General features: G+C 45.5%; 1 protein-coding gene across 4 annotated transcripts in view; it reads right to left on the bottom strand.

Annotated features, from left to right (window-relative positions):
* PALB2 (partner and localizer of BRCA2) overlaps window positions 1–15,739 on the bottom strand; it is a 645,542-nt gene that overhangs the window by 591,785 nt on the left and 38,018 nt on the right. For 3 of the 4 annotated variants that reach the window (XR_011303236.1, XM_069647387.1, XM_069647385.1), the window contains exon 2: window positions 2,089–2,276. Coding sequence is in view for 3 of the 4 variants with exons in the window: in XM_069647387.1 (XP_069503488.1) it covers window positions 2,089–2,139 (51 nt within the window). In the remaining variant the exon portion in view is untranslated. The remainder of the gene's footprint in view (window positions 1–2,088; window positions 2,277–15,739) is intronic. The other variant, XM_069647386.1, reaches the window with a different exon arrangement.

Genomic DNA, 15,739 nt, shown 5'->3' on the forward strand with positions numbered 1-15,739 from the left:
TTTGTCTATAATGCTTCAGTTGGAGTTAGGTCCAGACGTTGATAAATTACTCCATCAGTCTCTTGTTGTTAAGTGATATCTGGAAGACAGGTGGCCACATTGCATTGGGTCAGGAAAGTCGGGTACAAATGCATCGACTCGACCCAACCCTAAAATAGTGCATTAAAGAGCAATTATTCACGCATGTCGTTTGTGCTTTTTCAAAGATGTGCTGAATACCAAGCACTGCAGACAAATATGAAGTTTAAAACTTCGCCTTGGCATCTACTCAATTCTCATGCTGTCCCCACTTCCGAGCTCGCATATTGTAATGTCGTAGGACCATTATCAAAATCATAAACTACTACTGACTAGATGACAGATATAAAGCACTGAATGCAGAGTAGCCTCTTGAAGGTAATTGGTGAATAGTGTGTAAAAGGCAAACACCATGACGGGCCCCCAGATGGATCTCTGAGATCCCATCAGGTGGGGTGCACAGATTTCTTTGGCCTCTTATATACATATAATCTTGATCGAAAGATTCTTTCTTGTCAGTGAACTACCATTAAGTAGGCCTACTTTGCAGTTTCGGTTATAATAATCAGGCTCTGCTGGACTTAGGAGGAAGATAGTTTAGAGCTCTTGAATGTTTTCAGTCTCGAGGCTGCTTTGGTTTGGTTATATATATTTATATAGAGCACATCCACCAGAGGCATCTTGGCACTAAAGACACAACAGATACAGCCAGAAACCGAGCCAGGATATCTAAAAGAGAAAAGTCTTCAAAAAGTGCCTAAACTGGAAATGATCTTCAACTGCTCTAAGAGAAATTAGCAGGGAGTTCCCGGGTTTGGTCGCTGTGAAAGAAAAAGATTGACCACCAGCCCTGTTTAGCCGGAAGCGAGGAACAGAGATTATCCGAGTGTTGCGAGAACGTAACTTGGGAACACACAGGAAGGTGTGGTAGAATCTTGAGTTGCAGTTATTCCGCACCATGAATGTAGAACTACTCATTTTGATAAACATTTTCTGATCGCATCCCTCATCTGACCGAATTTGCCCTGTACTTCTCCACATATTCGGTATTTTGGGATTTCAGGGTTGTCCCCTGCATCCATTGCAATGGCAGCAGAGGACGAACATTTTTTAAAAATGAATGAAAAAACCGGGGCCCGAGCAATTATGCTACAGGCAGTTCGGCCGAAACAAACGCGGCACAAACAACCCAGGTCCTAAAACGCACAATGAACTATACATAGTGACTTGAATTTAATCTGCTCAGAGATGGTAGGCCAGTGGAGGGAGCGGAGCACCAGAGAAATGTGGGAACCATAACGGTCGTCAGTGGTGATACAAGCAGCCACATTTTGCAAAAGCTGGAGCTGGCGAGTAAGATAGAGAGATTGAGCAAGAAAGAGAATTACAGTAGTCAATACGACTAAGAACTAGAGAAGCCACGACTGGAGCACGGCAAAATGAAGAAAGAAATGGCAGAACCTTCAGGAGTATTTTGAACAGTTGCAGGAGCAAAAGAAGCAGTCACAATACCATTGAGGCTTGCCGAACATTATTGTTAACCTTGATTGCAGGGGAAGCGGGATGGGGGTGGATACCAAGAGTCGTGAAAATTAGCACTTATCAATGACAAAAAGCCCCAATGTTTTTGCAAAGGTAACTTTTTTCTATACTCCACCCGCCTCTCCCCGCAACTGGTCTGTGAGGTAGTTGATGTACTGTCATTTTGCCCCCAATTGTTGCAGGTGATAGGGTTTGGTCTGTCTGTCCTTGAGTGCCCCATGTAATGGTTGTGGTTTGGTAGAACTGCTCATTTGTTTAGTGGAAAACTTGAGGGCTGGTTTGCCACCACCTGGTCATTCTATGGGACAACTGAGAATTGATTTGCTTGTGATCTTTCTCTGTGATGGCTGAATTGGTGGATCTGTAATTTTGTGACATGCAAGCCTGGTCTTTCAGTTCTTTTAGGGGGGTGGGAGTAAAACAAAATGTCCTGCAACCTTCTTTTATGGAGATGAGAGGACTGCATCAGTTTTTCCAGATTAATGAAATTGTGAACCTACTGCCAAAAAAGGAAAGTCATGCTTTTACCTTTTCTCTTTCTTCCCGTGTTAGAGTTTTAGCACCCAGTGGTTCATCCATGGTTGCCAGTTCCTTCTGTAGCCTGATGTCAAGGGTTCTCTTGGGCACTGGATACCTTCAGAATCGAAGGATCCCGCCCACCGCCATTATCTCCCAGAATAAGCATAGTCAGATGGACACATCCGGTGGGGAATCTTCTGTAAAGAGAAACAAAAGTATTATCACTTCACATCCAAATGAAGGTTGCTCCAATGCACTTCCTACTCCTTCGTCAACAGCCTTAGCACTTTCTGCTCACCCAAGCACCTTTTCAAATACACTAGGGTCTCTTCAGAAATGTATTAGTGATGCAAAGGTCCCCTTGTGTGACCATGCCACCTTCTGTCCTACCAGAGAGTTTTTTGAGACCCAAGAACTCTCAGGTACCCCCCATGATTCCACAATATCAGGAAGCGTCTAGTAATATCAACAACCCTTTTATAAGCCTCAATAAACCTTTTTAGTTACCCCTGCCCTCTCAAACCACCCACCTGCTGTTCTAGGGTTGCCAATTTCCTCGAGAATCCAGTTTCCACCATCTGCCGCCCGTTTGCTTCTCTCTTCCCAGGTAATTTCACATCAGTAGTTACAATGAGGTTTAGGGGCACCCCAGGGAATCCACCCAAGACCCAGACTGTTGGAAAAATAACTCCCCACAACTCCAATTTCAGACAGCCATACTGATGTTTTAAATCAAACTTTCAGCTACGCACCTCAGAGACGAGAGTTAAGTTACTTCGAGCACCACTTAGAGGGCAAGGAAACACAATCGGACACTGCTACCACTCACTAATAGTGGCACCTCCTAACCTAGCTAGAGAAAACAATGGAAAACCTAGAGAAAACAACAATGGAAAGCCAACTCCCATCCCCATTCAGCATCAGAGCTTGTATATGCATAATACTTTTCTACTTCTAAAGCCACATTGGAAACATGGATGCGAAATTCCCTGGGAAGAGAGAAGAAAACAGGCGCCAGAGATTTGAAAAAAATCCCACAGGCTTAAACCCATAACCTGAAGGGGAAAAAAAGCAAAATCAGAGAATGGGAAACTTGCAGCTCCTAAAGCACATGGCATTAATAAAAAGTGGACACCAGCCTCTTTAAAGCCCTGCACCCGAGTTCCGAATTACAAAGTCTCACTCCCAATAACATCCCTGCATAGAACCCCGGATTTTCACAGCCAATGAGGGAGTAGAAAACTGTTAAAAGGGACGTTGTGGTTACAAGTAAAACCGAAAAACCCTTATAATTAGCCAGTTATGGTAAGATAAGCAACCATAACTCGCGCCTCCTCAGTGCACTACTAAGACTAACACCCAGACATCAAGATGACATCACAAATGTCATGGATGACCTCACCGATGACATCACATATCTGGGCCACTTCTTTTTGTTCACTAACATATCTAGGCCACGTGGTTTTGTTCAATGAGACAATTTTAAAAACAAAATGTACATATGTAGACATTAACCTTTTTGTATGTTGTTAAGGCACTTCCTTAGCATTTGGCCTCAGTTCATAGTGCACATATATGGGAAAATAACCAAGCCTCAAACACACAATTCATTTGTGTACTTCATTATAAAGTCTAATGTGACCGTAATTTTTTGGTGGTGTTGTTTCTTTACTGAGGTTTTCCTGTAAGTGACTCAGATTTGTATTGTTTATAGTAACACAAGTATGTAGTAAGTCTTGAATTATCAGCTATTTATTCCATGCTCATCATTACTCAAAGCTCTCATAAGGTAGCATTCATTATTTTACTGTCCAAAATTAACAGATAAAAAATATTGCACTTCTATAGTGCATGCTGCAGCCATTGTGTGTGTATAATTAGGTTCCTGTATTAACAACATTGTTCAGATGAGTACATTCTTTAATACATTAAGTAGTTCATGATAGGTCTCGCAATCACCCCTGACATATTGTTACTAACATTCTAAACACAATCCCTTTTCGAGACTTTTTATCACAATTCATTTCATATGTGATGTCATCTTTGATGCCCTGGGTGTTAGTCTTAGCAGTGCACGGAGGTGGCGCGAGTTATGGTTGCTTAACTTATCATAACTGGCGAATTCGGTTTTATTTGTAACCATAACATCTCTTTAAGAAAGTTTTTTCTAGGGAGGAAATACCAAAAGTTAATTTTTCTAAAATAATTGTCGGACTTCTCTACCCTGAACAATTCAGCCTTCGCCCATGCCCGTACTTACCTTGCGGCGGCAAATTTCACTGTGTGTCGCCGGCTTGCTGTGTCCCCGAGACGCCTGTTGCCTGTCACTTTTCGTAAACGGGACTGGCTGCGGAGGACACCTCCGCAACTCCCACTCACAGTATTGTGCGGGGGACACCCCTGCACCCCTTGCTACCGAATGGGGGATTTAGTCAAATATTTCAGATGTTCAGAATTTACGAACGGCCAAAATTCGGCCAAATCTCCCATTCCAGATTTTAAACACTGTCTTTTTGGACGTTTCCAACCAGAACATCCCTTTAACAACGATTTTTCAGTGAATCTCATAGGTTTTTATGAGTGAAAATGTTTCCTGATGTTACATCGCTGTATGTAAGTTCTTAATAATTCCTCTTTAACATATATGAAAGAACTGTAAACCTCCTTTAACAAACATTTTTTGCAACGCATACTGATGTGTGTCCTTATCAGCAGCGCATGCTGGGGATGCAAGTGATGGTTGAATTGTCCTGGGCATGAGGCTCGACCATGACCCCAGCCCCACCAAACCACCCCCGTTACCCACTGCACCTACCCTGCATCCTAGTTCAGTGCTCACTATACCCTCATAATGTGAGCAAAGGCCAGTGCTCATGGCTTGCATCCATGGCCAGTTTCCACAATCCATGGGGCATGGGCTTCGGACATGCCGCATTCCACAATAGGTATATCAGAGTAGACATTTGTCCTTGCTGAGGGCCAGGCCCACTGCCCAGGCAGCAAAGTCATATCACTATTTTTTGTACTTACTTTTTGACAAAGTACAACACCGGACACATTTGCAAAAGCATGCTTTCAGATGCAAGTTTGCTGTAATCCCGTCCAGCACTTCGAGCTGAAGCCGTAAGCAGATTTTTTACCATTTAAACCTAGGGCTTCGGCCATGCTGCATGCACCAATAAGCAAATAGAGTACACATTTGTCCTTGCTCAGGGCCAGGCCCATTGCCCAGGCACCAACGTTATATTACAATGTTTTGTACTTACATTTTGACCCTTTAGAAAAAAAACTGGCCAGATTTTTAAAACCAATTTTGAGGACCTTGCTGATGCTCCTTGAAAATGTTTGTGGCAATCTTGTCCAGCACTTCGGGATGTAGCCACAAGCAGAATTTTTTTTCCCATTCAAACCTATACCGATTTTGAATAAACTTTAGCACATAGCCGGTCCCTGGTAGCCATGCCCACTTTAACCCCATTGTCGGTCCCTTGTGGTCATGGCCAGTAGCCAGATTGCCCGGGTCAGGTCATGGCCTTTGGCCATGACCCGGGCAATACGGCCACTGCCCATGGCCACAGGTTATACCCCACTCACCAAAGGTATATCACTATTTTTTGTACCTACATTACGACACATTTCAAAAAATAAAACACAGGCCCATTTGCAAAACCATGCTTTCAGATCCTTGCCAATGCTCCTTGCACGAGTTTGCTGCAATCCGTCCACGTTTTATTTTTTAAACTGTACGAATATAAAATAGTCATACTTAGCCACCACTTGACTAAACTTATTCAGACTTTGCACATACATTCAAGGTTCGGTCTATGATCGTTCTGCAAAATTGTGCGCACATTCATCAAATGGCAACAAAGTTATAAGCCATCTAAAAATGTTGAGACCGCCCTCCAATTTTGACCCATCTTGACAGAATCTCACCAAACTTTGCAAATCCATTCAATTCTGGGTCTAAAATCTTTTTGCAAACTTTTGTGCAGGTTCGTCAAATGGCACCAAATGTATAATAAGCCTTTCAAATATTTTGGGACCTCCCACTCTACTTTAGCTCCCTCTTGACGAAACAGCACCAAACTTTGCAGAACCACTCAATGTCAGGTATAGAATTACATTGCACAATTCCATCCTGTTTCATTGAGTGGCGCCAAAGTTATAAGCCACTCAAAAACTGCTTTTCATCAACCCGGAGATGTTTGCGGACTTCAAGGATGAAAACCCCTGTTTTTGGCTTCTTATGGCCATACACCATCCCATCCTCATCATCCGTCACCTCCCCAGAAACTGTTTCATTAGTTTGACAAGTGCAATGTTGTGTTTTTTCATATGTTTTTACTGCGATGTTCGCAGACAACGGGCGCTGTCCGCGAATCCAACATGGCAGGCGTTTCCCAATAATAGGACCCACCTCACGCTTTTCATCATCCAATCATCGGGCGCTTATGATGTCCGCAGACATCACGCCGCCCTCAGGGCCAATCGGAGGCCCATCTGCTGACCAGACAGGGAAGTGAGTCCGCGGACCGAACCCAGACGTCAAATTTCTTTTGGACTCTTTTTGCTTGTTTAAAAATAAAACTACTGAACGATTTACACTAAATGTACAAAAGCATGCTTTTTGGAACAAGCCGCCGCTCCTGGTGCAAATTTAATGAAATTCCGTCCAGCGGTTTGGGCTGTAGGCATAAGCAACATTTCTTTCCATTGCACCTATGGGGAAAAACACATTATGGGTCCCCCCTATAACTTTGCCCCGCGTGACCCTCTGCACAAAACCTCACCACACTTCACAGAATCAATCTGATGGGGGCCATATACTTTTTTTTGCAAAGTATCGTGGGATTCGTCCAGGGGGGCAAAGTTATAATCCGCCCAAAGGTGCTCTTCCTATGGGTTGAGCAACTTAACCATAACTACAGGGCCGCATATATATATATATGATATATTACTCACCGTAATTGTATTTCTGATTCTTGTATCTGCTTAGATTCACATAGGCTGACATCTAGTGGTTGCTGTGGAGTATTACATTTTGTTTTTTTTAACTCGAAAAGGGACGTCGACAGGTTGTGCCAGTAATACTATCCCTAGTGCGACTTCTACTGTACCCATGGTCCTTCACGCATCAAGGTCCCTCAGATTGTTTTGTTTCTGACATGAGGTAGCATGAAATGTAGCGCGAGTACAGATGCAATAAAGAAGATGAAGCAGATAAAGCCAGAGAAACATCTATGCGCCTTCTACTCCACAGGGAAGGAAGGTTGGGCGCATGTCAGTCAAAGCAGATACAAGCATCAGCAATACGATTATGGTGAGTAATGTATCCTTTCTGAGGCTTGTGGAATCTGCTTACATCACATGCTGTGCATGGATTAGCGAGCAGTGTCTGGAGAAGGTGGTGGGTTGCGAGAAGGTATAGCGGCAAATATGTTTTAGCACTGCTTGTCCCACCTGTGAATCTGCTTTAGAACGTGTGTCAATGCAGTAGTGTTGAGTAAAGGTATGAATAGAACTCTATGTAGCTGCTTTGCAAATGCCGTCCAGCGGGACGTTTGCAATAAAGGCCAAGGTAGCTCCTGTACCCCTGGTAGAGTGACCTCTTGGTGTGAAAGGCAGAGCTTTATTTGACAGGGAGTAGCAGAGCTGTATGCATTTCACTATCCATTTGTAGAGGGTGTTTTTTTTTTTTTTTTTTTTTTACACAAATCACCTTCCCTTCCATGAGCTATGGAGACAAACCGTTGGTCTGTTTTTCTTAGCAGTTTTGTTTTGTTTACATAGTAAAGGACCGTCCTCCTTACATCTAGCGTATAGAGTTTTTTCTCAGCAGAGCTTGAAGTGCTTTGAAAGAAAGCTGCTAGTTCGATGGAACTGGTTGACATGGAACTTAGATAGGAACTTAGGTGAAAGTCTAGGGTGCGTTCGTAGTACCAACTTGTCTTTGTCACCTCCATAAGAAAAGCAGTCTGATTTGTAAGGTGTTTAAGGCTGGATTTATGCATAGGCTCAAAGGGGGGGGGGGGGGGGCTTTCCCATGAGTTTTGCAAGTACCACGTTTAGGTCCCACCCAGGAGGTGGTTTTGAAATGGGAGGGTAGAGTCTTTTTACTCCTTCCATGAATGCCTAAATGACCGGGACTTTCCATCAGGACACCTTGCTTTGAGAAGTGGTGTACGCGGATAGAGCCGCCAGGTGAATCTTGATGGAGATAAATACTAGCCAGGAGTCTAGTAAGTGCAGCATGTAGTGGAGAATGTGTGATGGAGTACATTCTATTGGGTTTATACTTTTTGACTGGCACCATATTACAAATGTTTACATTTGTTAAAATAACTATCTCTGGTGTTTGGTTTGCGTGCCTCCTTGAGAATGTCCATACACCTTTGAGGTTGTTTTAAATCGCCAAATTCTATGACTTCGGGAGCCAAGCTGCCAAGTTCATAGACTGATGTTGTGGGTGGAATGTTGTCCCCCCATTGATGTGTGAGCATGTTGTTGGGGCACGGGAGTTTGATTGGATCGCGCCAGTTTGCGCAGATGTGGAAACCAAGGTTGTCTCCCCCACCGAGGAGCAACTAGGAGTAGTGTCACTTATTCCTGGTGCATCTTGTTCACCAACCTGCTCAGTAGTGGGCCAGGGGAAATGCGTAGGCACATTTCCTTGACCAGTTCATCAGAAATGTATAAAACAGGACATTCTCTCATAACTTTATCGATTTGTTCTGCAGTCCATTTTGAGGAGCTTGGCAATACAGAGGTAGTAGGAGGGGCAGGTGTAGGCTGTGCGACAGGGGTTTTCTTATGGTGCATAGCCCCTGAAAGGGTGCCCTCTGGGGCAGTGTAATGGCTGCTTTTAGTAGCTTGAAATTCTTTAACCTAGGGCGTTGAAGACTTATGGTTTTTCAACGTTCTGGCCTTTAATACATGTTTTTTAATCAATTAGCTCATTTTTTAGTTTTCAGCGCTTTTTCCTCGAGGCCGTCAACGCGTCCTTTGATGCCTGGTCATTGGCGCCCGAGGACTTTGCGGTTTTAGACGCAGTGTCGGAAACTGACTTTACCGTCTGTTTGGGGGGCCTGTCGTGTGGTGATCACTATCGCAATGGCCTGGATGATAGGGAAAGTTCAGACCTCCACCTCAACGTTGCGTGTGGCCTATCGGTCGACGATGTGGTGGACCTTCGGCCGTGCGGGGGTGTGCTTGTTGTGATGTAACTTGGTAGTGCCTGAGCAACCGGGTGCCGTCCCCGTAGCAGAACGGTCAGCCTGTCTGTTGGGGTATAGGCTCGCATGCAGGAATCTGATGGATCGCAACCCCCTCAGCGTCACTCACGACGTCGATGGTGCCATCGCTGGAGACTTTCTCGACATGCACGGCAGCCTCGGCCTGCATGGCGTAGTGGGCCCAGCATTTTTGGTTTCGTGGTCCTTTAGAGTTTTTGTCCTGAACAGCTTGCAAGACTTGCACTGTCCGTCGTCGTGGTCCCTTAGGAGACAAAGGTTGCACACACAGTGCAAGTCTTTCCAGAGAAACTTCCTATTACAGGAAGGGCAACATTTAAAAAGGGGCTTTTTCCATGGTTTATGGGGATGAGTCTGGCGAAATAGATGGGAGTTAAGGGGAATATACATTCTCTCAAGGAGACTAGATATGAATCTCCCCCCGCTCTCCCTACTGTGCAGGGCCGAGGTCGTACACCAAGGATTGTCGAGACGGGAGTCGCTGTTGTCGACGAATGAAACTTGTCCTTGAAGCCATCGCCAAAGATCTTGCGGTAAAAATGAATCTGTGGGACCTTGACGCGTGAAGGACCATGGGTATAATAGACGTCACACTAGGGCTAGTATTACTGGCATAGACGTCACACTAGGGATAGTATTACTGGCACGCCCTGTCGACGTGCTTTTTCGAGTTTCGGATAAAATAAAAATGTAATACTCTTCAGCTACCACTAGATGTCAGCCTATGCATAGCATGTGAATTTAAGCAGATTCCACAAGATATATATATATATGATACATTACTCGCCGTAATCTTATTTCTGATGCTTGTATCTGCTTAGATTCACATGCTGTGCATAGGCCGACATCTAGTGGAAGCTGCAGAGTATTACAGTTGTTGTTTTCGAAACTCGAAAAGGGGAGTCGACAGGCCGTGTCAGTAATACTTTCCCTAGTGTGACGTCTATTATACCCATGATCCCTCATGCGTCGAGGTCCATCAGATTGTTATTTTTCTGACATGAGGTGTAGCGCGAGTACAGTTGTATCCAAGCAGGTACGTATTAGACAAGCTCATAAGCATCCATGTGCCTTCTCTCCGAGGGGAGGAAGGTTGGGCGCATGTGAATCTAAGCAGATATAAGCATCAGAAATACGATTACAGTGAGTAATATATCCCTTCTGAGGCTTGTGGAAACTGCTTAGATCACATGCTGTGCATTGGATTAGCAAGCAGTGTTAGAAGAAGTTGGTGGGATGTGAGAAGGTTCATTGCCGAACAAATGTCTTAGAACCGCTTGTCCTACTTGTGTATCTGTCTTGGAATGTGTGTCAATGCAGTAGTGCTGAGTGAAAGTGTGTATTGAGCTACATGTAGCTGCATTGCAAATGCTGTCTAGAGGACATTTGCAATGAAAGCCAGAGTGGCTCCTGTGCTCCTTGTGGAGTGAGCTCTGGGCGTAAAACGCAGTGTCGTGTCTGATAGGGAATACATCCGACTATCCATCTAGAGATGGCACTCTTTGAAATGCGGTCTCCTTCTCTGCCTGGCGCCACGGAGACAGTCGATCTGTTTTTCTTAGCGGTCTGGTCTTGTCTACATAGTAGAGGAGTGCTCTCCTCACATCTAGTGTATGGAGTTTTACCTCAGCCGAGCTGGTGGGTTCCTGGAAGAAAGCCGGTAGGTCAATGGACTGGCTTACGTGAAATTTAGAGCTGAACTTAGGGGAGAACCTGGGGTGAATACGTAAAACCATTTGTGTACAAAGAAAGGATCCTGCACTGACGATGCTTGTATTTCATTAACTCTTCTTATGGAAGTGCTGGCCACTAAGAAGGCAGTTTTATAAGTCAGATGTTTGAGACTAGACTTGTTCATCGGCTCGAAAGGGCGTCCCATGAGCTTAGCGAGTAAAACATTGAGATCCCATCCTGGCGGTGGGTTCGAAATTGGAGAGTGGAGTCTCTTTACTCCCTCCATGAATGCTTTGATGACAGGTACCTTCCACCACGAGACCTTATTGTGGGAAGTGGTATAGGCTGACAAAGCCGCCAGGTGAACCTTTAAGGAGTTGAATACTAACCCTGCATCTAGCAAGTGGAGCATATAAGTTAGAATGTGGGAAGGAGTACATTCTATGGCGTTAATTTGTTTAGGCTGGCACCAAATTACAAATCTCCTTCACTTGTCAAAATAACAGTGCCTAGTGTTAGGCTTTCTTGATTCTTTTAAGATATCCATACATCTTTGAGGCAGATTAAGATGTCCAAACTCTATTACCTCAGGAGCCATGCTGCCAAGTTCATTGAGTCAGGTTGAGGGTGCACAGTTAGTCCCCCGTGCTGAGTGAGCAGATTGTATGGGCACGGGTGTTTGATGGGATCGCACATCGCCAGTTTGCCCAGATGTGGAGACCAGGGTTGTCTTGCCCACATAGGAGCAACTAGGATGAGCGACACCTGTTCCTTGTGGATCTTGTTCACCACCTTCCTCATTAGAGGTGTTGGGGGAAAAGTGTAAGCAAATTTCCCTGACCAGTTCATCCAACGGGTGTTCCCTTTGGAACCTGGCTGGGGGAACCTGGATGCAAAGTCTGGGCATTGTTTGTTTTAGCTTGTAGCGAACAAGTCTATTGTGGGGAACCCCCATTGAGAGAAGAGGTGTTCTACTACACCTGCGTGTAGTTGCCACTCGTGTTCTTCTGGTCGTCGATCTCTACTCAATGAGTCTGCGAGAGAGTTGAGTTCCCCTGGAACGTTCTTGATGATAGGAATATTTTCCGTTAGAGTGCCCATTTCCAAATTTGTTGCACAAGCCTTGGCCGATTTGGAGACTGTGTGCCCCCGTTTGTTGATATACAACATTGCTGTAGTGCTGTCTGTCAAGATCTGCACAGTTTCGTTCGCGAGGTGAGGTTCGCCTGAAGGGCCTTGAATACGGCCAGGGGTTCTCGCAGATTAATGTGGTTCTGTGCTCCCGTGTGAGATCACAGACCCTGAGCTGTGTGGTGAAGGTAGTGAGTCCCCCACCCAGCAAGTGTTGCGTCCATCGTGACAATCGTTTGTACTTCCATATCATAGAAGTGTTTCCCCTTCAGCAGATTTTCTCTTGTACATCAGCAAAGATTCTGTACTAGTGTTGGCGAAACGACCACTAGATCGTCCCACTGACCACTTGCCTGAGACCACTGTTTCGACAACCACTCCTGCAAGGGTCACATGCGCAGTCACGCATGAGGAACCAGGTAAATGCAAGATGCCATCATGCCTAGCAAAAGCATTGCTTTGCGCACCCATACCTGGCACCCGGCCTTATAATGTGGTATTTGCAGTAACATATTCTGGACTCTTTCCTCTGATAGAAAGACCAACCCCTCGTGTGTGTTTAAGACAGCTCCTAGGAACTGTTTGGTTGTGCTTGGCACAAGGCTTGATTTGTTCTCGTTGATAGAAAAGCCCAATTGGAAGAGTACGTTGATAGTTCTCTGAATGTTTTGCCTGCAAATTAGGGGTGACTCCCGTGTAATCAGCCAGTCGTCGAGTTAAGGGTACAGTGGGATTGCCTCCCTGCACAGCTGCCACCACCACCAGTTCCTTCGTGAATACCCTTGGAGCAGGTGCTATTCCGGAGGGTAGCACTTTGAATTAGTAGTGCTGGTTCGCTATCTTGAAAACGCAAGAATCTTCTGTGTGCTGGGAACATTGAAATATGAAAATAGGCATCTTTCATATCCAATGTTGCCATGTAATCCCCCTTTCTTTAGTAGAGAGATTACCTCTTTTAGCATAGTCATGCAGAACTTTTGTGGCTTTACATATTTGTTTGCAGGGCGCAAATCTAATACTGGGCGCATAGTTAGATCTTTCTTTGGCACAAGGAAGTAAGTTGAACAAATACCCTTGTTTACTGGATTGGCCGGGATGACTTCGATGGCGTCCTTTAATAGAAGTGTGGCGACTACCTCGAGGAGGATACGATGGTGTTCCTTGGAATGGGTCTTTTTTTGTCGTAGGAGTAGTTCTGGGGTTGCTCGAGGAGCTCTATGCAATATCTGCCTGTTACACTGGACAGCACCAATCTGTCTGTGGTAATTGCCTCGCATGCGTGGGTGAAGGTGGATATGCGCCCTCCTATTCGAGAGGCATGGGAGGGCACCTGGAGCGGATAGTCACTGCTTTTGAGGTGGCGTACCAACTCGGGCAGAGTTGCCTCTACCGCGTCCACAGGATCTGCATGCTCCTCTTGGGTAATTTTGAGAGGACTGACCCAGATTGTTTCCCCAGGTAGTATCTTGGCTCTGGGTATAAGTGGAACCCCTCTGTGAATTTTGGCTGCGTAAGCGACGAAAATTCCTGTTTCCCCTCTAGCCAGTAGGTCTATTGGTAAGTTGACCCAATGACTTGAGAATATCGTATTCTTCTTCGGCCGTCTTGAAGGCTTCCTCGACAGCCTTGCCAAAGAACACATTGGGCTCAATGGGCATGTTGATAAGGGTAGATTGCTTCTCTGGTTTAAAAACCGAGTGGCGCAACCAAGCGTGACGCTTGCTAATAGTCCCCTCTGATATTATCCTGCATGCGTTTTCCGTGGCGTCAAGATTGGTTCTTAATAAGCAGATTGACACTGCTCTGCCTTCTGCAGCTACCTGGGCAAGCTGAGACCTAAGTGGTTCCGGGGCAGAAGATAGTAATGCCAAGACCTCATCCCATTTGTGGCAGTTGTAACTGGCCAACAGGGTCAAATTGTTGGGAATCCTAGTCTGGAATGCCACGGAGGATGCCACTTTTCTGCCCATCGTGTAAAGTCTCTTGCTTTCCTTGTCATGCTGGGCCTCAGAGGAAGCTAGGGGAGTACCAGCCCTCTTCCTTGTTGTAGTGACAACTAATGAATCGGGCTTCAGTTGCCCTCTGATATACAGCGGGTCAGATGGGGCCCGTCTAAACAGTTCCTCTATGCAGGCGTTCACTGGCCGTGTAAGATTAGGGGTTTCCAGCTATGGCTGTATTTTTCGCTGAATGGACTTGAGGAGAGGGATAAACTGAATGACAGCCTTCTTGTCTCCTAGGATTTCTTCTACAAAATCCTTATCTTGCTGTACTTGTTGGGTTTCTATTTAAAAATGCGCTGCCGCCTTGATGAGCACTTCATTTAGATGAGGTTGGGTGTCAATGGGTGAGTTCATGACTGGGGGATTCTAATCAACAGGAGAGTCCATGGGATACATATTTACCTTGGTGTCAACCTCAGGGTCTTCATCAATCCCGTAATAAGGGTCTGCTGCATCATCCTTGTAATAAGGGTCTGCTGCCTTTTGAATAGAGAGGTCTTCATGGTCGGAGTCTGGGTCATAGAGATCAATGACTGTGCCTTGCACTGGATTCTCGGGCGAGACCTCTTAGCAGGGGGTTGAGCAGGTTGACCAGGGATTTGCGACCCAGAGGGTTCTCTAGTGGGGGGAGTGGAGTGGAAACTTTCAAAATAGGCATGGTCTTTTTCATAGAAGTTGGCCATGAAGGACATCCTCCTCATGACCCTGTCTGTATACTCAGCCGACCATTGTGCCGAACTAGGGATGACCAATGGTTGGGAAGGAACGAATGGTTGGGAAGGGGAGTCAACACGTGTTTCGAACATAGCCTTTGTCAAGGCAGTGCATTGGTTGATGGTTCTGTATAAGGGTTGTTGCGCCCGGTGAGTAACACCGAACACCAAACCACGGAACGCATCCCGCCCGAGACAAGATTGGCTAACCAGCCCAGCGCCCAGCAGAATTGGGAATTACTCAACAGGCGCAACAACCCTTATACAGGACCATCAACCAATGCACTGCCTTGACAAACACTACGGTCGAAACTCTTGTTGGCCCCCCTCTCACATGCACCTAGCATCTTCTGCTAGGCCCTTTGGTTTAATTGTGTAACAACATTAAAACCCTCACTGATGACAACAAGTCAGGAGTTGCTCAATTATTTCAATAACCAAGAACCAGGTCATTCACGCTACAACCACTGGCCAAAAACATCCACCAGAGCCTCTGCTTAACAAGGTTTGCCAAATAAACCGTCTCTAAACTCATTCAATGGGAATCTTGGAGTTTTGGTTTCCCGACAAACCATGTGTCAGGCTGCAGGTAGTATTACACTAACAAATTAATTATCACCAGTTAGCGCAGGGGCCCTATTGTCCTTCAAACTCCAACCAACCAACCGTATCTAGGTGTTTATCGACCAACTGAAATGTCCTATCGCACTTGGGCCAGAATTTAAAGGAGGTCTTGTCCATAACGAAAGGATATGGTAGCAAGGCGAATGTAGTGTAGGAAAAGGGGCATATACATTCTAAAATGACCTCCCCCTCTCTCCCTACTGTGTGGGCCGAAGCCTGGGGCGGCCTTCCAAGGCCGAAACAGATCTGTCGCGGGAGTCTT

This window comes from Ambystoma mexicanum, chromosome 2q (assembly GCF_040938575.1).
Source record: "Ambystoma mexicanum isolate Mex_15411 chromosome 2q, UKY_AmexF1_1, whole genome shotgun sequence".
Taxonomy (NCBI): domain Eukaryota; kingdom Metazoa; phylum Chordata; class Amphibia; order Caudata; family Ambystomatidae; genus Ambystoma; species Ambystoma mexicanum.